Source organism: Aedes albopictus, chromosome 3 (assembly GCF_035046485.1).
Source record: "Aedes albopictus strain Foshan chromosome 3, AalbF5, whole genome shotgun sequence".
Classification (NCBI taxonomy): Eukaryota; Metazoa; Arthropoda; class Insecta; order Diptera; family Culicidae; genus Aedes; species Aedes albopictus.
The window spans coordinates 117,152,916-117,180,354 of NC_085138.1; the positions used below are offsets into that span (position 1 = coordinate 117,152,916).

Genomic DNA, 27,439 nt, shown 5'->3' on the forward strand with positions numbered 1-27,439 from the left:
CAAGTGTACATATTGAATCAAACAAAACATACTTAATTGTGATACCAAAGGCAAAGATGCAAATTGAGCAACACTACCACTAATGCGACGGGCGGATAGGGCTTATCAATTGTTAGAAGCACAAAAAGAAAAAACGAATGAATAATATAAAACATGTTTATCACACTCGATGATAAGAAAAACACAAACTCACAAATGCATAAACAAAAAGCAACCGCATTAGTCATGAGACGTTTTAGTTCCACTTTGAGCTACAATTTTGTAAATCACCCAATTGTAAGTAAACACTGGATAAACGTGACAATTACTACAATAATGAAAAATCAAAAACCGATTTGCATAATACGACAATTTATTTCCATGCGATCTAGACTGAAAGAACAACCGTGATAAGTTCAACACTTTTTACATACCATCCTAATGTCAGTCAAAAACTGTAAACTTTCGAAAATCATAATGAACGAAAAATCTGACGTACGGAAAATACTTTCTAAATTTTCTTCGCTCCCATCCTACAAATCCACATTCTTCAAATTCGACCCGGAAGCCAACGGTAGGTCCACATCCGGAACGAACGTTCCAATGACGCGAACGTTTTTCTGCCGTTCCTCCAGTTTGGACATTTCCAGCTTCAGTTTGTGCAGAATGGCATAGTTCGGTTGGTTGATGGCCGCCATACTTTGGAGAACGGTAATTTCCTGCTCTTCCTGTTTCTTTTCCTTGTAGGATTTTATGGAGTGGTTACCGTACAGTCGCAGCAACGAGCCCCACGTTTTGATGTGCGGGTGGAGGATCTGAAATGATGAAGTAATGGGAAATGTTGTCAAATGTGAAATAATTTAGTATTTTTTATGAACACATAAAAATAATGAGGATTATGTCACATAAACTTCATTATAGTCATCTTCTTCACTTTTACCTTCTTCTTCTTTTTGTGGCTCTACGTTTTCACTGGAGCTTGGACTGCTCATTTCAACTAAGTGTTTTTGAGCACTTCCACAGTTATTTTTTTTTGCTGGGTTTCTAGCTGCACTCTGAATAGAGTTGAAACCTCTACACTAGACCCGAAGATAGGAAAGAGTACGTAATCTTTCAGAAGCAGTTTACCAGCCGTACGCGGAAAATGATATTCACTAAGACACTGTTGCAAATTGACTCAGAAAGTTACGTTAGAAGATTGGAAAGTTTTCAATTGGTCAGTCAGTCAGGATTTGCCTATGTTGTGTTATGGTTACACGGTTTGTATTTGTCTTCTTGTTTGATTTTGTGGTATGGTTCAATATGTTTTCTGCTCGTTAAGTCGTAGGTTTGTTTCTATTTTCATCGAATCAGTTGAACTCCGTATGTTAAAATATAGTCGATCCTGTGTCAAATTGTTTTCTTGACTACGCTAATCGTTTTCTACTTCTCTGTGTTCATCTCTTGTGTCCTTAAATTGTCATCGGTCCAAAACCCATAGAAACATGTAACTGAACTTCTGATATATTTCTGTTGGTGTCATAATACTATCTAAGAGATAAACAAAAATACGCCTAGTTGGTCAGTTGATTGCAATAAAATTTTAAAATAATTAAGATTGTTTGTCAACTATTATGTATTCATCCCCCTTCAAATACTATGAAAAATATTCAAATTCATTCAATTGTCCTATCGGTCCTACCTAGATAAACCATGTCATTTTTTCAAGCGTGGCCCAGAAATGTCAACCTAGTCATACACAAGGAACGTTGTTCAGTTAAGGCCTTTTCTTGTGTCATCACAAAATGGCTTCTTCGGAATCATCATCCAAATTCAACTTTACACAGTATTGCACTAATACATTTACGTAAGAAAATCGACGCTTACCTTTACTCTAAAATTCTCCACTTCACGCAAGATATTTTGAAAAGAAATATAGAACACACTATTCCAATTAAAATTCTCTTTCGAACTATCTATACCACAAAGAAATATTTTCACTCAAACTTGAAAATTATTCAAATTTGTCTCAACCGGACTAAGAGTTCGATGGCAATGTTTACCACCCACCACAGTACAACGACGACGCCAGCAGCGCGACGCGACGGTGCCGTCCGGCGCACAATCATCGATCATTGAACGCAGTGATGTCGATCTTGCGGGCCAATTGGCTTCTTTAGCGGTGTTGAGATAATTCCATATTCTGAATCTGCATGCGAAACTGAGCCGAAATCCAAATTTTCATGAATTTTGGTGCCCGGGAATTTATTTAAAAATCAATTTGAAGTTTGTATGGTGAGCGATTTGTCGAATCACCCCTCGTCGCATTTTGTACTGGGTGGAGCTGTCAAACAGTTACCCAGCTGTCAAAAGGTGATTTCAAAAAATCTCTTTGAAATTGATTTTAGGTATCAAAATAAAGTTCTAAAAATCTGAAAAAAATCATAGTGGCTCATAAAAAGGTGCTCTTTCGTATAAAATCAAAAAATCGATACATTTTTCTTAATTTAAAAACCCAATTCATCAATAAAATCAATCAAAATCATTGAAAATGTCAACTCAAATTTATCGATTATGCGTCGTAAAATCGAAAACTATTCTTCGAATGATTATTGTTGTACTTTGAATCACATATGATAGTAATAAAAGCAAATAATTTTTATTTGTGAAATCTCCTCCGCACTGTCTGCCAACACTGCTGTTGCTTGCAAACATCAACAACGGAAGAGCATACTAAGGGTCTGTTTCAATTAGCGAATTAAAATTGATTTTTACTTAAATTTGACAGTTCGACACTTAAACTTGACAGTTCTCCTATGGAAATAATTATCGAACTGTCAAGTTTAAGTGAAAATTAATTTTAATTCTCCAATTGGAACAGACCCTAAGAGTATTCGATCATTTTTAGCTTATTACACATAAAATTCGGTGTTTTTCGTAATATTGAGACATGTTTCATTGTTATTTAGCAAAACAGAGTAGTCTACTGCTTGAATTGCTTTTAAATTATTAATAATCTTGAAATGTTTACATTGGTGAAAGCGTGACAAAGAGGTGCTGTTTTTGTTTGTTTGTTTATAGAACAAATGTAAAAAGGCAACACCACTACTGTTGCGCTCGATGATTGTTAGAAATAAGAATCGAAAAAGAAGTGCTAAAATAGGAGTGATACGGGGAGTCACCTTAATAAAAGCAGTCAGTTTTGTCCAAAATGTCACGTCGAACGCATTGACGTCAACAATGTGTTTAAGTGTTCGCACGTTAGCTTCGAATCTATCAGCACAATTAAGTGCTGCAAATTTCCTTCCCACTATTAATTCTTCGGTCGATTTTAATTGCTTTATTTAAAGAAAATATGACCAACTAACATTGTAAAAATTCGAAACAGCGTCTATGACATCAATAAATTTCTAATCAAAATCAATCGAGAAACGTGGGAAATAGAGCCCAAACAACATTCTGCAGTCAGCTGGCTGTAAAAGGTTCCAAAACCTGTCACAAATCCTATAATGCTTTTATTAGGATTTGTAACGATCATCAAAAGCTTCTCAAATCCAACCGACTTGGAACTATTGCTTGGGAATAGACTCTAATGAGCCCTGGCGGTTCCTCCGTGTTTATCGAGCATGACTGATGCATATGATCAGGCATACTCCATCTGCAGCAGCCGGTTCGTGATGAACCGTTGGAGGCGCATTAAAGTGTTAAAAAGGTGATATGTTTCACTAAAGAACACTACATTACAATAATCAAAATGAAACTCCTTCACTTTAATACCGTCAACCCCTGCGAACTTGGCCAGGGTTTTTGAGCACTTCCACAGTTATTAATTCTTCACCTGACATTGCAATATCTTACTAGAGTTAAGGTATTTCTGCAGGTATTCCTTCAGGAATTTTTTCAGGGATTTGATCATATATTCCTTCTAAGATTCCGCTAGAGATTGCTTCAATAATTTCATCTGGAATTGTTCAAAATATTTCTGCAGGAATGTCTTTCAGAAAATTTTACAAGAGATTATTCAAAAATTAAAACAGGAATTGCTTTAAAAGTAAAAACCTTTAGGAATCCATCCAAGTACCTAGGTATCCCTTCTATAATTCGTCCAGAAATTACTGCAGACATGGATTTTTTATTTTTTTTTATTCAGAGATTCCTACAGAAAATCTTCCAGGAATTCGATAAGAAAGCTCTCCTGAGATTCCCTAAGGAATTCCTCATGGGATTGCTTCAAGGATTCCTCATATGATTTCATAAGATTTATTCAGAAATTCCTCCAGGGAATTCCTTCTGTGATTTTTTCAGAAACTTCTCTAGGAATTGATTCTGAGATTCCTCCTGGGGTTTCTCCATGAACTCCTCCAGGGATTCCTACATGAGCTGCTAGAGGGAATTCTCCGAAAGTTCCTCTACATAGGGCCTGGGACCATTTGGGCAGGAGCACCTATTTTGGGCACTTGCTGCTATACTGCCCCCACTCGCATAACAGTCCCATATGCATAGGAAACCCAGCAAAGATGGGACTGTTATGCGAGTGGGGGCAGTATACCTCAGTCAATTTTGAACCGATTGACTTGATTTTTGAGACGCGATCAGATACGCACAGTATCTAGCCATGTGCAAAAATTCAAGTGATTCGGTTTGAAATTGACTGAGTTATAGCAGCAAGTGCCCAAAATAGGTGCTCCTTCCTGCCCAAATGGTCCCAGATCCTACTAATTGAAAGATTCCTTCAGGATTTCATCACGAATTTAAGTGATTTCTTCAGCCCTCCCCCTGGATATTCAATCTTGACGCGATGGGAGGGCTTAACCCACTAGCATTTTAGCGCCAGTTTATTCTCCACTGCTTGGACTTTGAGCTAGATATATCTGGTTTACGAGTTGATCGCAAGTGAAGGAATCGGCCGTAAGTGCTAATGGGAACCAAAGGAGTATCCGTAGTGCATTTATCACAAGTTATAATTCAGCTTGCATAGACCTAATCTTTGCATTCTTTAAATTTTCTCAAATTTAACAATAATTGTTGAACGCAAGAGTGGGTAGGGCAGGTCTCTGCGTTACACTCATCATTCATCACTTGAATTCGAAAGTACACAGGACAGGGGACGCTAGGATAAGTTGACTTACAGCCTTACAGATTAGGTAACGTTAACAATTAAATTTATTACCTTTAGAAAATTCTGGACCCTAATCAGTCAAAACTGCTGATTTTAGAAATGAGTTTATATTTGTATTTCTTCTTTTTATAGGTTTTGTAGGGATGAATATATAGAAGTTGACAAATAATCTTAATCATTTTAATTTTTGACACAAAAATCAGCTGATTGAACTTTTTTGTTTTATATTCTAGACGGTATTATAACACTGACCAAAAAATCAGGAATTTTGTTACATGTTTCTTTAGGACTTAGGACGGTTGACAATCTAAAGGGTTACGGTGGATGTAATAATACTTCGAACTTAGATAATCACAGATATGCAGAAGACGACTAGACGAAATTAAGAACACAATTTGACACATTATAGACTATATTTCGACGTATAGGGTTTGACTGATTTCATTACAACATCGAATGGAAGCTCAAAAAGTGTTACCTAACACTAATATGAGAGTTATTTGGGGATGATGCTGGTGCTGTCAATGACCAACATCGGTTATTGACACTATTGGTAATCAGCTTGAAATAATTTTCAGAATGTATTGTAAAAAACTTAGGTTATTATTTGATTTATTGTTTAGAGATGCTGTCAAAAAACTAGTTGCCCATATCGGCTAAAAACGCTAGCTCTGGCAGCTGTCTCCGAATAATTTTCAAAAATATCAAACCTGTAAACATTAGCTATGACAAATTTTTTGCTCTTCTTTGTAATATTTCTCAGGAATAGTACCTTGAAGGCGTTAACATGTACAGCTTTTTTTTTTCTCTGAATGTTGTCCAGTGATCTCAGATATTTTCGATTATTGAAATATTGTTCAATTATCATATCATCTTTGGAGCTTCCATTCGGTCAAAACACTAGTGCGATGGGAATAGTTAAAACACAGTAATTTAAAAAAAAAACTACTACGACCCAATACTAATTACTACACACTTTGCTCAAGTTGACGACATCGTCTAGTCCATCGTGAGTATTGGTACTAGTAGAGGGAAAGTTGGGAAAGGGTCCAGGCTTTGCTAAAGGGTGATACGGTCAAAATTTGGTCATACAATTTGTTTCATAACTTGAGACAGCGTGCACCAAAACAGCTGATTTTTGGACCAGTAATGGTACATTATGTGTAGCTTATACCATAAAATTTTCATCAAAATCGGTTCAGCATTTGCGGAGATATTGTGAATCCTGAAAACTGCAATTTGAAAATTTTGTACAATGTGGATTAAAAAATAAGAACACATTTTTACTCTTTTATTTATAGAGCCAGAAATACTGAACCAATTTCAATGAAAATTTTTCTGTATGTAAAGTGTACATATCAAAATGTTGTGTAAAAATTTCATTCAATTTGATCCAGCCGTTACAAAGTTATATTTGTATAGGTGGTCGAATTTTGTCAAATTTTTTCAAGTCTAGTCAAAATTTGGTCACACAATTTTTTTCATAACTTCAGATTCCGTACACCAAAACAGCTGATTTTTGGATCAGTAATGGTACATTATATATAGCGTGTACCATAAAATTTTCATCAAAATCGGTCTAGTATTTGCGGAGATATTTCTGAACCCTGAGATCTGCAATTTTAAAATTTTGTGCAAAAAGGATTCTCACATTTTTACTGTTTTATTTATAGAGCCAGAGATACTAAACCGATTTCAATGAAAATTTTTCTTTATGTGAAGTATGCATATCAAAATGTTGTGTAAAAATTTCATTCAATTTGATCCAGGCGTTACAAAGTTATATTTGCTTAAGTGGCACTCGGTCAGTTTTTTTCATATTCAAACTGCTACAACTTTGAAAGTATTCATACAAAATGGCTCAAAATTTTACCAAGAACATATTTTCATAATAGTACTATACTGTAAAATTTTGATAAAAATCGGAGCAGTATTGGTAGTTCTATAATCAAAATTGTGCTTTACTGACCTTTAATTTCCGAAAATTTACTATGGAGCGCCTTTGTACAAAATTTTAAAAAGGTAGGTCGATGGTTTTATCTATATATCAACCAATACTTAATCGATTTTGATGAAAATTTTATGGTATAAGCTACATATAATGTAGCATTACTGGTACAAAAATCAGCTGTTTTGGTGTACGCACTGTAAAGTTATGAAAAAAATTGTGCGACCAAATTTTGACCGTATCACCCTTTATCAGCTGTCATGCAGCTCCACCTGGTCACTCTACAAAAAAAAATTAAGTGATTTCTTCAGTACTTCCTTTTTCAGAAACTTCTCCTGGAATTTCTTCAGGAATTGCTTCTTGGTTTCCTTCTGAAGATGTACCAGCGATTCTTCAAGGAAATCCTCCATGGATTTCTCTAGGGCTTCCTCTGACAATTTATGCAGGGATTCCTCCAAGAATTCCTCTAGAGATTTGTCAAGGATTTTCTCTAGAGATTCCTCCAGGAATTCCTACAGGCATGTCTACAGGAATTTCTCCAGGGGTTCCTCCAGGCATTCCATCAGAAATTCTTCTTTGGAATCTTCGTGGGATTTCTTCAGAAATTCTTCGAGGAATACCTCCAGGCATTCTTTCAGGAGTACCTCCAGGAATTTCTATAGGCATTTCTCCTGGGATTCCTCTATATGTTCCTCCAGGATATCATTCATTCTCCAGAAATTCTTTTTTTTTTTTGCTAGGTTTCTAGCTGCACTCTGAATAGAGTTGAAACCTCTACACTAGACCTGAAGATAGGAAATGGTGCGTAATCTTTCAGAAGCAGTTTGCCAGACGTACGCGGAAAATGATATCCATTAAGACACTGTTGCAAATTGACTCAGAAAGTTACGTTAGAAGATTGGAAAGTTTTCAATTGGTCAGTCAGTCAGGATTTGCCTATGTAGTGTTATGGTCACATGGTTTATATTTGTCTTGTTTAATTTTGTGGTATGGTTCAATACGTTTTTCTGCTTTTTAAGTCAGTTGTCGTATGTTTGTTTTTTATTATCGAATCATTCGAACCCCGTACCGTATGTTAAAATATAGTCGGTCCTGTGTCAAATTGTTTTCTTGATTTCGCTAATCGTTTTCTACTTCTCTGTGTTCATCATCTCTTGTGTCCTTGAATTGTCATCGGTCCAAGACCCACAGAAATATGTAACTGAACTCCTGATATGTTTCTGTTGGTGTCTTCTTCTTCTTCTTGATTCTGGTGCTATTTGCCAACGAGTTTTCGTTTATACTCCAATGGAGTTTACTTTCTGGTGAGTACACCACGAACACGACCGATCGTGTCGATCGCTGCAGTCGTACTGTCTGTTGGTGTCAAAATACCATAAGAGATAAACAAAAATACACCAAGCTGATCAGCTGATTTCAATCAAATTTAAAAACAATAAAGATTGCTTGTCAACAATTATGTTTTAATCCCCCTACAAAAACTATGGAAAATATTCCAAATTGTACTATCGGTCCTACTTAGATAAGCCATGTCATTTTCTCAAGCGTAGCCTAGCAAATGTCAACCTAACCTAGTCATACACAAGTAACGTTGTTCAGTTGATAAAAAGCAGTCAGTTTTTGTCCAAGATGTCACGTCAAACGCATTGACGTCAAGAATGCGTTTAAGTGTTCGCACGTTAGCTTCGAATCTATCAGCACAATTAAGTGCTGCAAATTTCCTTCCCACCATTAATTCGTCGGTTGATTTTAATTGCTTTATTTGAAGAAAATATGACCAACATAGTCAAAATTCGAAAAAGCGACTCACGGTGTGTTGTGTAGAACAACTTTATAATAAAAAAATAAGTAAGTTTGAAGTTTTGCCCAGTGATACTTTGGGCCATTCCCTTCAATTTTCTGGGTCAGTGGAAAACATCCATCGGGGGGTCTAGAACAAATTTTTTTTGAAGGTTTTTCATGCAAAAACGGTTAAAAGCGCATATTGTAAATTATTGCATCTCCTACAAATAGTCACAACTTTTTTGTCTTTGAAGATAGAACCATAAAATTTTCAGGCGTTTCGAAGTAGTATGCGTAGATGACTGTGTGAAAATTTCATTAAAATATGTTGAATGGTTTTCAAATAATAGCAAAACTATCAAATGCATTCTAAAATACTAAGTTTAGTAGCAAAATTCCAACAAAATATCTATATTTTTTTTATATAATGATACATGAAAAATATTTAATTCTAAGCACCTTAAGTTATTATGATGGCGGTACTGTGGAAACTTGTTTTTCAAATGATGAACAGATACTTAGTCAAATACATGAAAGGAAAACACACACACTGTCATTATATAGCTTTTCACTAAAGTATTAATTATTTATTTCAAGAACGTGAATTTGCGTATACATGTTCATTTTTTCCACTTTTTTTTAAATGATTAAGGTCTTATCTAAGTATCAAATTGCAAGCGAAAGGCTTTAGGGGAGCGTGGCGCAATAATTTAGATTACAAAAAAAACTGTTTGTTATTTTTTCGAAAGATATAGATTTATGTTGAAAATATTCTACTAGTAAACGACACCCTAACAATGATCAATCACTTTTCCTCATGCTTGGAGGTTTCAACACAGAACATATTTTTTGAGACATCATATGCAAATCGATAAGACTATTTAAACCATTGTTATCAAATTGTTTTTCCTAGGCTTTATGCTGAACAGCCTAATTTTCATGCTTAATGTAGAAACATTTTCAATAAGTACTCCGTTCTTGCAACTATTCATTCAGTACTTATTATCAGTTATTTGTTAATAAATATGCAACATATTGCTATTAAATTCAAAGACAAACTTAAGTTTAGGTCCAATAGCTATGTCAAATATCGTGGAATAATCCGGAAACTATGTTTAGTACCGTAAAGTTGCCCATGATCGAATATTGCCCAACTGAATTCTGTTTCGGTTCTCGTTATTGTGTCCTTCAAGACAATGGTTTAATATAGACTCATACCCACAACTTCAAGGTTATTATGAGGTCTTTAGCAGAGTTAACTTGTTTTTTTTTTCTTTGACTAAGGTGCAATACTATTTAATTTTGAGCTTGTAAACATTAATTCCAAAATAATTTAGTTTCTGTACTTTTTCCTCGAAACAGAGATGTTTCCCAATCCTCGAGTGCTTTCTTACCAAATAACATTCAAATATTTTTTAGGGAAAGCCGACATGCTCAGCAGTCATGATATTTGTGTTTATTATAGGATTCTTAATAGAGGCATACTTGTACTCGTGAACAAGTATACGCAAAACCACGTTCTTGAAATAAATAATTAATACTTGAAAAGCTAGGTACATAATGGCAGTGTGTGTGTTTACCTTTCATGTATTTGACTATGTATCTGTTCATCATTTGAAAAACAAGTTTTCAACAGTACCGCCATCATAATGACTCAAGGTGCTTAGAATTAAATATTTTTCATGTATTATTATATAAAAAATATAGATATTTTGTTGAACTTTTGCTACTAAGCTTAGTATTTTGGAATGCATTTGATAGTTTTGCTATTATTTGAAAACCATTCAACATATTTTAATGAAATTTTCACACAGTCATCTACGCATACTACCTCGAAACGCCTGAAAATGTTATGGTTCTATCTTCAAAGACAAAAAAGTTGTGACTATTTTTAGGAGATGCAATAATTTACAATATGCGCTTTTAACAGTTTTTGCATGAAAAACCTTTAAAAAAAGTTTTGTTCTAGACCCCCCGATGGATGTTTTCCACCGACCCAGCAAATTGAAGGGAATGGTCCAAAGTATCACTGGGAAAAAATTCAGACTTACTTATTTTTTTGTTTTAAAGTTGCTCTATAAACACACCGTGGACTATGACAATAATAAATTACTAATCAAAATCAACCGAGAAACGTGGGAAACAATTTTTTGAAGTCAGCTGGCTGTAAAAGGTTCCAAAACCTGTCACAAATCCTATAATACCTTTATTAGGATTTGCAACGATCATTAAAACCTTCTCAAATCCAACCGAATTTGAACTATTGCTTGGGAATAGACTCTGCTAAGCCCAAACGGTTCCTCCGTGTTTATCGAGCATGTCTGATGCACATGATCAGCCATACTCCATCTGCAGTAGGGCTTCCAATTTTCCCGGGATTCACTTCCCGGGAAACGGGAAAAAATATTACCATTTCCCGGGATCCCGGGAAATAAGCAAATTTTATTTTTAGGTGAATAATGTATTTATTTTAAAGAAAATCGTTAATCAGGAAGAATACACACAATTCAGCAAATTTCACGATAATAAGGTTCATATTTTACCGTCAATGCATTTTAAAAGCGACTTCAACCAGCATTAAATATTGAAATTTTGATATGAAATACATGAACGTGTTTTGTTAAACAATAACACAAGTAAAGAGTACGTAATACACGATACAAAAAATAACTAGGTATAACTTACGAGAACTGCCAAAGAAAATACGAAAAAAAACTTCGGCGATGGATTCGGAAGTAAAAAGCTACAAGGGTAAAACCCCATTGAAGCCCAATAATAGCTCCATACGTGCTATTATTTAATCCTATAATTAGTAAGCCCTGTATAACGTTGTTGCACCATACCGTGGTCTTTGCCCTAAGCCCCGGGCCCCCCATCACCATTCCCCGAAGACCACGTGGTTTATGGATGACCCCATACGCCTCTGACTGTATTGTGTCTTAAATGCAAGCGTTGGTGGATTAGTTGGCACAATAGGATGCACTCCATACTTTAAAGCACGGTTTTCAAACCTTCGTTTCGCAACCCCCAACTGCTTGCAGGCACGCTGAGATCATTCTATGAAAAGCGGGTTGACAACAGACTGAGGGGTTGCAAAAGCCATGGCTGGGAAGCGTTGCTTTTAAAGCATTATTAAAAAGAAGAACCGTTGTCGGTTTGAACCAGTTTCAATGCTTTCATATTATTAAGGGGATGTTATCTGCGTAAGCTTTCCGTTAAGCTCGAATTATGTAATAACAGCAACATAAATAACATCAAGTGAGATTTGATGAACGTAAATCAAGATCAAGAAGCTGGAATAATTAATCATTGACTCGCAATTTGAAATGGGTCATTTCATTTAACACTTGACAAAAAAAGACAACTGAAAAAAATCCCGGGAAATTCGGGAAACCCGGGAAACAAATATTTGGTTCCCGGGATTTGGGAATCCCGGGAAATTCCATTTCCCGGGAAATCCATCCCGGGATTGGAAACCCTACTGCTTACTGTCATATCATAGCAGTTTGATTGCTAAATTTAGTTAACTACCCTAAATTAGCAATTGAAATGCTACTCTAAATCTGACAGCTGTTACGTAGCATTTCAAATCACTCACCTGCAAAATCGCCTGCGATGCCCTTTGCTTTCCGTCGCGCTTGTTCTTGCACACAACCGTTGCCGTGTGCTTCCCCACCGTCATTGTGAACTCGTTCTTCCTATGTTTGCCTGCCTTCACGTCGTACTGAATCTGCACGTCTCCGAGGCCAAAGTTCCTCTGCAGACACGTCTGCAAAATGGTATGTGGCGAGGGTTCCGTCGTCTTGGCACAGAATTCCGCCACCCTTGGGTCTTCGATTTTGATCTCGTCGAAGACGGACAGGTTCCGGGCTTCCGGTTGCTGTTCTGCCGCTCCATTTTGGTCTTTTTTGTTGTCCTTGCTGGTGATCTTGTCCTTCATGTCCGGAATTAAGATTTCAAGCGTCTCCCGGGCTGCTTCACTTTTGGCTTGTTTTTTGCTCGTTCCGTATCCGGTTCCGTACTTGAGCTCGTTGATGGAAACCGTGGCCGAGTAGGGAGTGGCCGCGTTTTCAAGCTCCTTGAATTCGTAGCTCGGCTGCTTCCGGAGGGCGTGCTGGACGTATTCATGGAGAATACAGACGTAACTTTTACCGTTCGGGTTCATGATCCATTCTTTCTTGGGTCGGACATGAGTGGTACCTTTTTCGGCTTCCGTATGAAGCACCGGGAACGTGATCAACTTGGTTCCATCCGGCAGCGTTGGCCTTTGTAAATTCTTCATGTGTTTGCGGTGCTTGGTGAGCTTCCGGCGGGCAGCCCACGATTTGAATCGCATCACTCGAATCGTTTTGAATTTGAACAGCTTTTTACAGTACTCTTGGAACACATCGGCCCTTAAGGATTGAGCCTTCAGGTTTTCATTCACAGTCTCGATTCGGGCAGTCACTTTCAGCGGAAGCATTTTGGCGTTGGCTTGTGCTTCGGCCAACGTTGTCGTGCTGGCAATCATTTTACTCAGCATAGGATTATGCATTTGCTTTTCAGCAGAGTCTTGACTCTCTTTGTCGTTGGATTGCGCATTATTCTGAGCCTCTTCGGCTGCGGCTGCATTCGCTTCAATTTCTTTGCGAAGCTCGTCTTCTTTTTCTAGCGCTTTTCTGTAATTTAAGCATGGTATGGCACTCAAAGGAATTTCATGTTTCTGGAACGAAAAATTAAAAAAGTTATATAAATTGATTTATTACATAGAATGTAGAGCAGCTGATTCGAAATAGGTACATTTTGTGAATATGAGTATTGGCGTAGCTGAAAATTCCACGAAATATATCAATAATAAAAGACCACAAGAGACAAAGATGTTTCAAGGAATAAATCAAACATTCCAATAAAAGTTTCTCTAAAAGATTGCGTAAGAACCAAAGCTAGAAGATCCTAAAAAATCTATCATAGTTTCCTCTACGAAGCACGTCCAAAATTGTTTCACGATGAGGACAAGCGTTATTCAATGATTTTTTCTAGGGCATCAATAATTTCGGCAATTTTTTTATGTGTATTAACGAGATTTATAGCCTAAGGCTAGTTAATCTTGGAACCCACGCTTTACTTCACTTCCGAAGGAATAACTCACACATTTTGCGAGATCCAGATCCGTTCCACGTCTATCCAGAAATTACTTCTATACCTTCCACAGAAATTCTTCCAAGAACTTCTTCAGGATTTCTTCTCCAGGTATTATTTCAATGAGTCGTCTGGAAATTATCCCAAAAACATCACCAGGAACTTTAAAAAGGAAATTCTGAGGGAATTTTTGTTGAGAATGCTAAACCCAATGTGGTAAAAGTAAGGTGAAGAGATCGTTTTATGTACTACACAAGACTTTGAATGTATTAGTGCATAGTATTTATTGTAACATAGCAACCCCTAATTTCCCCTTCTAGATTGACAACACCTGACGTCATACAAGTTGTTATTAAACTTTCATACACGCTAACCATTTTACAACAAAACTGATGCATGAGCAGCACAAAGTGCACAAATCTAAACCATATGAATGTTATATCGAAATTCTGTCATGAACTCCCCTTCATTCCTTCCCATCAATAAATATTTAAGTACAAATTATTTTAAGAAAGAAATTTAAGTCGTTCCGGATTAAAGAAACTTATTTTGATTTTAAATTTGGAAAGTCATTTTGGAACGCAAGAACAAACTTTTCCGATAACTGGTTTTAGCGTGCTGTGCATTGCAAACTCCGCCACAGTTTCTATGGGTAACCAGGGAATTGTTATCCAAACCTAATAAACAAGGACATTTTTCTCTGCAGTGGATGACGATGTTCCAGCTCCAGGTAGTTTATGATGTTTTATTCTTGGTTTTATTTAATTAGTTTTAATAGGTTTTATTTTTTAGGATGCAAAATTGAGAGCCGGACCTCCGAATAATGAATAGTTCGGAATACTGGAAATGGTTGACTACCAATGATAGTGGTTCGAAGAGGATGCCGAAAAGTTTCAGCGAATCGGCAGTGCTCTGAATGGCATGTCCCTTGCTTTCTTTATGTAAGAACGACGAAGATATCCGTTCTTAAACTGGGCTGAATTTGCTCTCTTTATATTAGTACTTTTTTATGTTTAATTACAATTTGAATTGATCGAAAAAAAAACGATAAAACTAGTTGCGAAAAGAAAACTTCCGTTGAAAATCATATTGGTGACTATCTGTTGATGAAACCGTATGACGTCACCACCCTCCCCTTAAATTGTGTTTACATTTTGAGGCTCACTAACACAATCGTACGGGGACTTCCTCCACACCTTTACTAAATCACATTGTGCTAAACCTTCAGGAATTCCAATAGGGCACGATCGGTGACGTACTAGATTTGTACAGATGAGCTGATTTTTTGTATGGTGAGAAGACGAATTCTCCGTTCATGTAAGGAAATTGTACAAAAAGCGTGAGTATCATGATTCCTTGTCTAATTTGATGCTATTTGAGCAAAATTTTTGAAAACTATGATGTTGAAGAGATAAGAAATGAAGAAACCAACAACACAGTTTTCCAAAACTTTGCTCAAACAGCATCTAATTAGACAGGGAATCATGATACCCACGCTTTTTGTACCATTTCCTTGCAGAAACAGAGAATTCGGCTTCTCACCATACAAAAATTCAGCTCATTACTACAATTCTAGTACTACACCGAACGTGTCCTATTGACGTAGCTAGCTTTTTCTTTTTTCTCACTCACTCTCCTAAACAAGCACGAGATAGAGAAGGATGAAAGAAGATGCACAGGCCCCCTCTTGCATCCCGCTTTTTCTTGTGTTTGTTTGAGAGAGTGAGTAAGAAAAAAGAAAAAAACTAGCTACGCCAATAAGAATTCCTTCAATGGGTGCAGTGGTAAAAATCCTCCAAGATATTTTTTACCGAGAATTATACGATATTCTTTCAAAATTTATTCCACGAGTTCTGCATGGATTATTTGGATTTTTTTTTTTTCGGAAATGCTTCCACGAATTTCTACAGGAATTATTCTGAAGAATCCCTCAGAAATGCTTCCCAAAACTCTTTGAATAACGCATCTTAAGATTTCACCGGCATTATTCGTAGTATTTTTTTCATGCAATATTCGCTTGCTGTTCACATGGTGAAAAATTTCTTAAGAAATCCTTGGAGGAGCACTATTAGAAATTCCTGGATTAAAGATCTTGTACCAATTCTTTTGAGGAAGTTCCAAGAACGTTGGTAGCCACCGCGAAATGGTCAGAAAGTTAATTCAAGGTTTTCTTTAGAATTCTTCAAATGATCCTTACAAGAATTCTTTCAAGAATTTATGCAGATGTTCTTTAAATAACTTTTTGAGAATTGCTTTAAAAATATTTCCAAAAAATTCTAAGGAAATTTAGAATTCCTTCGCTAATCGAGAAAATCTTCCAACAATATCTCCCTGAGATAGTTTCGAGGAGAACTCCTGAAAGAATTCCAAGGAATTACTATTTGAACTGCCGGAGGAACACCATTAAGAATTTCTGGAGAAATTTCTAGAAGCACTCAGCCTAATAAACTTAAGATTTTTATAATGCCCAACTTCAAACTTCAAACAATTCACAATCAGACCTTGGCTTTTAGCAATATTGTGTTCTCAAGTGTCGGTAGCCGTGTGGATTAAAATCGAGCTCAGTGATCCCGGCGTTCAGTCTGATTCGTTTTAAGATTTTTTTTGCTCTTTTAAGTCTATCTTACACGACTGGTCATAACAAGCACGATTAATTTTCATAAGCAGTGTCTACTCATTAGTCAAAATAAAATTCCCTGAGTTTTCCAAAGAAGAATTTCGGAAGTTCCTAATTCAAAAATTAATCTTAATTTTATAAAAATGATGCTGAATTCTTCCAAGAACTTTTGTACTCTTTCGAAAATAATTCGGTTAAGGAACATTTATAGATTTTTATCAGATCTCTTTTGGATCAATGGCAAGAACTTTGACATTTGCAACGATTTTATTTTTAAGAAACGACATTCAAACACTCTAAAATTATCATAACAGAAACATTCTATAAGTAATTACACAGACTATATGACCGTTAAACTGTCCATGATCACATATCAGTCCCATCTTTGCTGGGTTTCCTATTCATATGGGACAATTATGCGATCATAGGCAGTAAACACCTTACACACAGAGTGTCTACTCATAAGACAAAATAAAATTCCCTGAGTTTTCCAGGTTTTTTGCAGGGGGAAATTTTATATGTCAAAAATACAAGAATATGCCGAAATTTCATTAAATTTCTATTTCAATTTCTTCTTTTGAAAAACTATACAGAAATGTCCTCAAAACTTCAACTAAAATTTTCAAAGAAAAATGCGCATGATTTATTATCCAAGAGATTCTACCAACACGCAAAAACGGCAACGCTCAAAAATGTGTTCGGCCTGCACATTTTTAGTAAACATCCATGCCGCACATGACTGTGTTGGAAACACACATTTTTTTTAAAATTGCTCGTACGCTCACATGAGCATGTATTTTGCAATAATTTCGACATGGCAACCTCACTGGGTTTATAAACCACCTTCAAATACCGAAAAATATTGATATTTTGCAAAAATGTGAGCGTACGAGCAATTTAAAAAAATGTGTGTTTCCAACACAGTCCCTATGCGGCATGGGCGCTACTCAAAAATGAGAGTTTTTATTTTAGAGAGAAATCGCTGAATTCTGAACCGTTAAACAAAACTTTTTTGAATATAATACAAAAATCGGTGAAGGAATATTTCAAAATTTTCCCCAAAGTTCTGTTGGATTATTTGAAAGATGAGCGATTTCTTTCAACAGTTTCAAAACATTCAGGAGGACAAGCAGTATTTCCACAGACTATATTTCATACACTGTTTTGAATATAAACTTCGATGTTTATACTCTGTGCTGGTGGGATAGTTATGTAGAGATTTCTAAATTCTACCCATATGATTCTTCTTTTAAATCTTTCCAGAATTCCATCTTTAAATTCATTTAAGGTTGAAGGATTCGTCATTGACATAATCGTCATCATTGAAAATACGAAAGCAGTTTTCTCGTTCAAAACTCTAATTTTCGCAGTGAAAATGTATTCACTGTACTCCATTCTCTACTTGCAATACAGTGAATACATTTTCACTGCGGAAATTTCTGTTTTGAACGAGAAAACTGCTTTGAAATTTTCAATGATGACGATTATGTCAATGACAAATCCTTCAACCTTAATGTGTCTCGCAATTTTTCCTTGAAATTATCTACGGTTTTTCTTTTTTGGTTTTCTCCAGTTTTCCATAGTATATCTAGAGGTTTTTACGTAAATAGCACCTTCCGAGATTTTTCCCGATTTCAGGCTTTTCAAGATTTTTCACTGAGTGTCTGTTAGAGTATGTACCCCGGACTTTCTTCCAGAATTCCTCGCTGGTTGCTCCCGTAGATCTTTCTAATTTTTTTCCAAAGTTCTTCCAGAAATTTTTCTTAGTGTGTTCGGAATAGTTTTCTAACAGTTTCTTTCGACATGTTTGCAGAAGTTCTCAGAGACAGTTTTCAGATATTTCTCATGTATTTCGTACGTAGTTTCTCCCGGAATTCCTTTTGAAGGTTTTCGGAGTTCCTCCTTAAATTTCCTAAATATTTCGTCCAGGGATTAGTCTCAGAACTTTTTTCCGAGATTCTCCGGAAATTTCTTACAAGAAATCTTGTAAGACATTCCGAAAAAAAACCTCAAGAAATCCTGCAAGAACTCTGAGAGCAATTTTTTAAGAAATCTCAAAAGGAGCTTCCACACGCCGGGCTTGGTGGTCTAGTGGCTACCACTTCTGATTCGTATGCAGAAGGTCATGGGTTCAATCCCTGGCCCGTCCCTTTTCATCCTACTTTGTATCTTTCTATCCACTTCCTCTCACTCTCTCTCTCTTCTCTACATATACAACTCATGTATATTCATATGTTCATAGCCATCGCTAGAACCAGAAACGAATTGGAAAAAAGTCGTTTCCCTCCCTTCCAATTTCCACTCACAGCACAGTGTATATAACGCGTACAAGTTATGCAACCAAGCGTGCTGTGCCGCTTGACCTTATTCACCTCATTCACCACACAATCTATACACTATAAAAATAACCCCTATCCATGGATCGCATCACCGAGCCAACGGTGACTCCCAGATCTCCCATCCTTTCCGACTAACAAATACCCCAGTCCGTGCTGGATGTGGGGATGCAGAGGTGATCTCGGTCTTTAGTAGCAACAACCAGCACACTCTAACATTCCTTTCCCTTCCCAACTGACTATAAGGACGTGGCCGGCGCCGGTATTGATCCAAAATATATGAGCTGCTAGAATTGCACTTTGAGAATAAGTGGAGTGTCCCAGCCCTTATTCATTTGGATCTCAGTGCAATTGGTACCAGCTCAGATCAATAACGGAGTAGCAACCATTGACATGTATAGTCAGATTTTAAATTTAAATTAAAATCTCAAAAGGAGCTTCCACAGTCTCTGTATAGTTTCTGGTAGAGATTCCGGGAAAAGCTCTGTGAATAATCCCAAAAAATCTGTAAGAATTTAGAATTAGATTAGAAATTAGATAATTAACTCTGATATAAAGATAACATCAGATAAAGAACTCTGAGAAACTTTGCAGGATCAATACCGGAAAGAATCTTCTGAGAGAAGTCCCGGGAAAAACTCCGAGAGAAATCGCCAAAGAAATCCCGCGAGAACTTTTGGGAAATATATCAGCTAAAACTTATGTAGAAATCCAAGGGGAAACTCTAGAAGAAAGCTATCGGAATTTTTTTTAAGAATCCACGTGAGAAACTTTGGAAAAAATACCGGAAGGAATTCCTGCAAAAAAATAGTGAAAAACTCCTTAAACCCTTGAAGGAGCTTTTGTAGAAATCCCAAGAATAACTCTTTCAACAGGAATCCCGAGAGAAACTCTAACATAAATTTCACAACATCTGTGATATATCCTGAGAGAAGCTCATGTAAAGATCTCGGCCTGAATCCTGGTAGAAATCCACGGAGACTCTGGGAGCAACACTGTTTCTGTCACTGTCTCTAACAGTTTCTTTCGACATGTTTGCAGAAGTTCTCAGAGACAGTTTTCAGATATTTCTCATGTATTTCGTACGTAGTTTCTCCCGGAATTCCTTTTGAAGGTTTTCGGAGTTCCTCCTTAAATTTCCTAAATATTTCGTCCAGGGATTAGTCTCAGAACTTTTTTCCGAGATTCTCCGGAAATTTCTTACAAGAAATCTTGTAAGACATTCCGAAAAAAAACCTCAAGAAATCCTGCAAGAACTCTGAGAGCAATTTTTTAAGAAATCTCAAAAGGAGCTTCCACACGCCGGGCTTGGTGGTCTAGTGGCTACCGCTTCTGATTCGTATGCAGAAGGTCATGGGTTCAATCCCTGGCCCGTCCCTTTTCATCCTACTTTGTATCTTTCTATCCACTTCCTCTCACTCTCTCTCTCTTCTCTACATATACAACTCATGTATATTCATATGTTCATAGCCATCGCTAGAACCAGAAACGAATTGGAAAAAAGTCGTTTCCCTCCCTTCCAATTTCCACTCACAGCACAGTGTATATAACGCGTACAAGTTATGCAATCAAGCGTGCTGTGCCGCTTGACCTTATTCACCTCATTCACCACACAATCTATACACTATAAAAATAACCCCTATCCATGGATCGCATCACCGAGCCAACGGTGACTCCCAGATCTCCCATCCTTTCCGACTAACAAATACCCCAGTCCGTGCTGGATGTGGGGATGCAGAGGTGATCTCGGTCTTTAGTAGCAACAACCAGCACACTCTAACATTCCTTTCCCTTCCCAACTGACTATAAGGACGTGGCCGGCGCCGGTATTGATCCAAAATATATGAGCTGCTAGAATTGCACTTTGAGAATAAGTGGAGTGTCCCAGCCCTTATTCATTTGGATCTCAGTGCAATTGGTACCAGCTCAGATCAATAACGGAGTAGCAACCATTGACATGTATAGTCAGATTTTAAATTTAAATTAAAATCTCAAAAGGAGCTTCCACAGTCTCTGTATAGTTTCTGGTAGAGATTCCGGGAAAAGCTCTGTGAATAATCCCAAAAAATCTGTAAGAATTTAGAATTAGATTAGAAATTAGATAATTAACTCTGATATAAAGATAACATCAGATAAAGAACTCTGAGAAACTTTGCAGGATCAATACCGGAAAGAATCTTCTGAGAGAAGTCCCGGGAAAAACTCCGAGAGAAATCGCCAAAGAAATCCCGCGAGAACTTTTGGGAAATATATCAGCTAAAACTTATGTAGAAATCCAAGGGGAAACTCTAGAAGAAAGCTATCGGAATTTTTTTTAAGAATCCACGTGAGAAACTTTGGAAAAAATACCGGAAGGAATTCCTGCAAAAAAATAGTGAAAAACTCCTTAAACCCTTGAAGGAGCTTTTGTAGAAATCCCAAGAATAACTCTTTCAACAGGAATCCCGAGAGAAACTCTAACATAAATTTCACAACATCTGTGATATATCCTGAGAGAAGCTCATGTAAAGATCTCGGCCTGAATCCTGGTAGAAATCCACGGAGACTCTGGGAGCAACACTGGGAAATCCTCTAGAGAAATTCTGTATGAAGATTTGAAGATTCTCAAGGAAGAATCCCAGAAAAAAGCTGTTAGGAATCCGGAAGAATCCCCGGAAGGAATACCAAGACAAATGGATTGAAAAAATACGGAAGGAATCTTGTAAAAACTCTGGGAGGAATTTCAAGAGGTATTTCCAAAGAACTTCCAGATAGAAAATTTCTCGAAAAAACGTTGTAGCATATTTTCTAGATGGATACCCAAGTAACAATTATACTTTTGTGACAATCCTGAAGTAATTTCTAAGATAGAATAATAAAACTCAGCAATAAAGCTCTTTGTTCTGCAAATCCGAGATAAAATAGGCATAAAATATCTATAAGACGAATCTGGCCCACTCTTCAGGAGATCTCCAAGGCTGCTTTTGAAGACTGCTTTGAAACTAGTTGTATTTATGTACTTGCACTGATGATTGATTATAAGTTCTTCATAAAACTTTAACAAGAATAGCTTGAGGCATGTTGATCTTTTGGCTGTCTTTCCCAAAAGTGCTAGTAGTGCACAATAAATGAAATCTTTTACCTAAGCATTATGCAGATGCGAACAAGTTTTGTTTCATGGATGAAATGTTAATTGAACTGCGAATTAATTTCCATCAAATTGAAATGGCTAAAGCATTTAAATTGCCTGAGAGATCGTTGATAACAGGGAATCAAAATTTTCCGTGGCATACCCACTACTTCGTTAATATGCCATCTAAAACATACGAAAATAACATAGCGCCTCAAGAATAACATCATTCATAAATATAGGAAGACAAAAATTTCATATAAAAACAAAGTGCTACGCCACTTTTTCAATTCCTTCTAGACATGGCTGCCGTTCCAAGCGAACAAAACTCGTGCAGCCGCCATCAATTGTTATTACCTTTAATCCAACCCACTTCAAAGCTATGATGGAACTAAATTGGCTTGCATGAAAGCTACAGCATTTATTGAAGATTGTTTTTACTAGTAGTGATCTTAAGGAAGATTTGTTCGTCTTAAATGAAACTTGTGCGCTTTATTCAAGAGTAACAGCTTTTGACAGTTGTTTGTTTACGTTTTTGGAGCTAGAAAATTGTCTCTGTACATTTCGCGTCAAGATGTGCCAATTCGATGATATTTTCGTGTATTTTTGCAATAATGAAGTGCAACTTACTAAAATTACTTTATTTAGCATGAACATAAGAAGAATCAGAGTAAGTACCCATATCATTTTCGGTTCGTATAGCTGTGGCCTGTATGAGTAACTAGCTAAAGGTAGGGCGACAGCGGCAAGCTACTCGCATTTTTGATTGGCTATAAAATAATCAATTCGTCGATATGATTACTTTTGGGCATCAAAATGGATAAATTATCAGTGAGCAAAAAGATTAAATGTTTACATTTCCATGAGAACGCAGTTTAACCACCAATTTGTTGCATAATTTATCGTTTGGGTTGATAAGATAGTTCATTTTTTATGATTTCGCTTAGTTCTTGTTCCAGAGTAGTGGCTCTAGCTCAAGAATAGAAGGTTTCAAGCAGTTTTTAAAGAAGGATAACTCAGATGAAATGCACTTCAATAAACGAAGCATAAACTTCTATTAAAATATTTTGGTATTATGTGTTGAAAATAACTTCAAATACGACTTAAAACTGATGATAAGATGAAATACTCTAGTAGATCCAGTCGTTTTATGCGCAATTTTCAAAATTAACTTGAAGAAAATCTAAAAACCGCAAACGAACGAAGATTGTTTTCTCTTGATAAAAACAACACAAATGTTCCATGAATTGGTCATGCTACGATAAAGCTCTCAAGTTTTCATCCAGTGTTTTTTTACGCATGTGCTCTCATAAGGCGCCGTCCACAAATTACGTAAAGCTCGAAGGGGAGGGGGAGTACAGACAAGTGTTACGATCCTTACAATTTTTTTTTGGTTTTCATACAAACGAGCGTTAAGTGCCCCACACAATGCATACGTTTGCGTGTGCGTGACAGTAGTTTGACACATTTCCCATGGGAAAACTGTCAAAAAACGCAAACCTCGACGGAACGGACGCTATGTGTTCCAGGCTTTACGGAGGGGGAATGGGAGTCAAAAACTGGAGATTTTTGCGTTACGTGATGAATGGATGCTGCCTAAATAGCTCCTTCCGAGACTTTTACGGTGTTCTTTCGGGATTTCCGAAGTTTTTCCTGATTTTTTTACCAGACCTCCTAGGATTTCAGCAAGAGCTTTTGACGGGGTCTCTATTGTATTTAGTTCCCCTAGACATTTCCTCCACAAGTTTCTTAGATATACTTCCAGAAGTTCTTCCTGGTATTTCTTCCAAAGTTTTCCGACGTTTTTCTTGGATTTCTTCGCGGGATTTCGCCTGTAGTTCCTCCTGGGATTCATATTACAGATTTTCAGAGTTTTTTTTTCTGTAATTTTATTAATATTTCCTCTCAGAATTACACCCAGACCTTTTTATCGAGTTGTCCCTGTTCTTCTGAGGACTTCTTCCGAAGTTCCTCTCGAGATTTCTCCAATAAGTCTTTGTGAAGTTTCTCGCTACGGTTTCACCTGCTATCCTAGGAGACATTTAGAAGAAAAATCCCTGCAAGAACTACGGTAACAATTATTATAGAAATAATTGCATCCCGAATCTCGGGTCAATTTCTGATAGGAATTCCGGGAATCAACTACGACGAAAAGCCGCTCTTCAGGAGGAACTGTTGCAAAAAATTCATGAAAAACTTCTTAAGAAATCCTTGGAGGAGCACTATTAGAAATCCCTGGATTAAAGATCTTGTACCAATTCTTTTGAGGAAGTTCCAAGAACACCGAAAGAAAATGCGGAAAATCTTCTAGAGGAATCCCGAGAGAAACTCCAGCAAAAACATTTGCGATATATCTTTAGAGAAACTCCTGTGGACATTAGAACAAAATGCAGGAGGAATTCCGAGAAGAATCCCACGAAGGAACTCCAGGAGCAATATTCTCAAAATCTATGGAAGGCATTCTGAAAGGAAATTACGTAGGATCCCCATGAAAAACTCCAGGACAAATAGGTCTGAACTCAGGAATCCTGAAAGGTGTACAAAGAAGAGTCCTGGAAAGAATAGTTTTGTATCTCTATTAACGAGGTTTTCAGGCTCGGGACCCATGCTGCACTTCCCTTTGTTGGGAGTTGGATTCAATCCCAGGTGCTCGGCTTGATAGTCACGTGTTAAACCACCACATCAGGTCTGCTCCAGGAAAGAATTGTTTCAATCTTGGAAAAACGCTGGTATGAATTCGAAATGGCATGCTAAGAAAAATGGCCTGAGGAAATACGGAAGAAATTTCGTGATATCCTAAGGAACTCCAGAAGGAACTACTGCAGGAATCCCAAAACGAACTCCTGAAGGATCAGACAAGGAACTCCTGGAAAATAATGAATGAATCCTCAAAATGAATTGCTTGGAAAAAAAATCTGAATGAATCTGCAAAGGAATTTCTACAGATACATTAGATTTAGAAAGAAAAAACCCGAAGAAATCCCTGTAGAAATTTATGAAGGAGGCCTTGGATAAACCACTGGAGAAACTCTTGGACTACTGAAGAAATCTTTGGGAAAACACGTTGTTTCCGTGGGAAAAGTTCTGCAAAAACTTTTTGAGATTTAATCATGCTAAACGTTTGGAAACTGATTTTGATCAATTCGTTTACATTTAAAGAAAAAGTCCTGAAGGAAATATTTTGAAAATGTCCTTGGAAGACTTTCTAGATAACTGCTTGGAGGAATCCTTGAATAATAAAGGGTTTTAAGAAGGAATTCTTGAATCAGTCCTTAGAGAATCTCTTACAAAAATTTCTGTGGAAACTCTGGCCTGCATTCCTGGTAATATTGCTGGAAGACTTTATGGCTACCTCCCGAGAAAGTTTCAAGGAAAACTCCTAAAAGAATTCCTAGGAAAGTCGTGGAAGATCTTCCGGAGGAATTACTATTTGAACTATTTGAACACGCTTTACTTCCCTTCCGAAGGAAGAACTCACATTTTGTAAGTTTGTTGGGAGTTGGATTCGATCCCAGGTCCTCGGCCTGATGGTCACGTGTTAAACCATGACACCAGGTCCGCTCCTGGAAAGAATTGTTTCAATCTTGGAGAAATGCTGGTATGAATTCGAAAGAATCTCCGGGAGGAATTCGAAATGGAATGCTAAGAAAAATGGCCTGAGGAAATACGGAAGGAATTTCGTGATATCCTAAAGAACTCCAGAAGGAACTACTGCAGGAATCCCAAAACGATCTCCTAAAGGATCAAATAAGGAACTCCTGGAGAATTCTTAGAACTTATGTTAGATTTCCAAAATTTCAAAAGGAATCCCCCAAGATTTTTTTTGGTTTTTTTTTTTTTGAAGAAGGAATTTCTGGAGAATTCCTAGAAGTTTTCCAGAACTACAGAAGGGCCCCCAGAATGAACTTCTGAAGGAGTGGAGGCTTTTATTGGATGATTTCTACTCTGAGGCATCTTGGACGTTACCACAAAATCATTTCGGTTCAACTGCTTATGATGAGTGTCTATACTTACCCTAACGCTTCCGGGACCCAAAAAGTACGGTCTAGATGCAGTACATACTCTACTGGCGGTGTGCAGGAACAAAGGCATCCCACTTACGTGCGTCGCTTGCACCCAACCCTCCGGTAGAACTTCAAAATGGTTTCGTCCTTTTTCTTCTAGCACTTCTTTGAATCGTTCCTCATAAGCTTTGGCTTTGGGACCACTGGATTTCATTCCCTCCGGTAAATTCTCTTCCAACAGATTATCCAGCTCTTCTATATCAACTCCGGAGCCTTCCGAACTGTTATCCATTCCATCGTCGTCAAACTGTCCATCTAAAAAAGAAAACAGATTCAAATCTTGCCACAATTATATCTAAATAATGTTGTATAGAGTAAGCAAATATTTGTACAAAAATGCATATTATTCACGATTTTTTAAGAGAATCAACTGTAAAAGTACGTTTCAAATTTGGATTACCGCGTAAGTAGTGTAATATAGCGAACTCACCTTCATTCTCATCCTCAGAGTTATCACCCTGCACCTCATCCAGCACCTGAAACTGCCTTAGTTGGTCATTCAGCTCCTCGCGCCGTTCGGTAAATCCTTGAGCTGAATTCTCGTCAACCATTTCCGCCGTCTGACGGTCATCTTCGTCCTCGTCCTCGTCCAAATCATCATCCTCGAAGAATGCCGTCATCTTTCTCCTCTTTGCATACGGACAGCCATCCATGGTGGGTTTTCTGTGCTCACCGGACGTCGGAGATGGGGAAGCACTTATGGGTTCCAAGGATGGCGTCGGTGGAGGTGCCGGAAGTTCTGCCGCTGGAGGCAGTGGCGGCGGCAACGGCCAGCTATCATCGAATTCCGGGGGAGGGGGCACTACGTTGTCCATTTTCACTCAAAAACACTAATCGCACTCGTAAAACACTACGCCTTTAGGGTTCTCCCGGAATGTTCCCTACTGAAGCTGGCAATTTTCTACCAAACCAACCAATGTAGATCATGCTCAATTTTAGCAAATCATAGCTCTTTTTCCACTGCCCGGAAATTAAACGGGGGACAGTAAAACTAGAAATTGAGTATGTTCACATCGGCAAGAGGTAGAAAATCTTTTTCACAAAAGGAAATCCGTACGGTTCCCGACGAAGATCTTATCGATTTTTCACACCAGTAGCACCACTGTTCGACAACGAGGGCGTCAATCCGCCTGCATCAGCCGATGTTTGCTTATCACGAAGAAACAAGAGCCTGGTGTTTTGCCACTGTACCGAAAGCAAAATCGCACAAGCTGTGATGCTTCTAGTCGTGATTTTCGATAAAATAATTTATTAAAATTAATGTTATTTTACATTGAAAATTAAAGTTTTCCCACAAAATTCTCACAATTTTAAACGATTGAACCAAACCAGCGCACAAGAACAAAACAAACACACAAGCTTTACGGGTGACGTTGACATTGACAGTG

At 37.3% G+C, this 27,439-nt stretch overlaps 1 protein-coding gene across 2 annotated transcripts; it reads right to left on the reverse strand.

The window, feature by feature from the left end:
* Positions 1-334: 334 nt before the first annotated feature.
* On the reverse strand, positions 335-27,439 carry LOC109399310 (microprocessor complex subunit DGCR8). 2 transcript variants are annotated; one of them, XM_029877080.2, is made up of 5 exons: positions 27,358-27,439; positions 26,482-26,952; positions 26,002-26,306; positions 12,406-13,509; positions 335-794 (listed from the first exon to the last, which is right to left on the reverse strand). In XM_029877080.2, the coding sequence occupies exons 2-5, from the start codon at positions 26,864-26,866 to the stop codon at positions 513-515; spliced, it is 2,076 nt and encodes a 691-aa protein (XP_029732940.2). In that variant the 5' UTR covers positions 26,867-26,952; positions 27,358-27,439; the 3' UTR covers positions 335-512. The 2 variants fall into 2 exon arrangements, with proteins under 2 accessions (XP_029732940.2, XP_062712178.1); XM_062856194.1 differs by having other exon boundaries at positions 27,324-27,416.

Excerpts from the sequence above, each read along its gene's own strand:
- LOC109399310 (XM_029877080.2), bottom strand. The coding sequence starts at position 26,866 with ATGGACAACGTAGTGCCCCCTCCCCCGGAATTCGATGATAGCTGGCCG. Across the intron at positions 13,510-26,001 it reads TGGGTCCCGGAAGCGTTAGG|AAACATGAAATTCCTTTGAG; the intron begins GTAAGTATAGAC and ends TTTTCGTTCCAG. Across the intron at positions 795-12,405 it reads CATCGCAGGCGATTTTGCAG|ATCCTCCACCCGCACATCAA; the intron begins GTGAGTGATTTG and ends TCATCATTTCAG.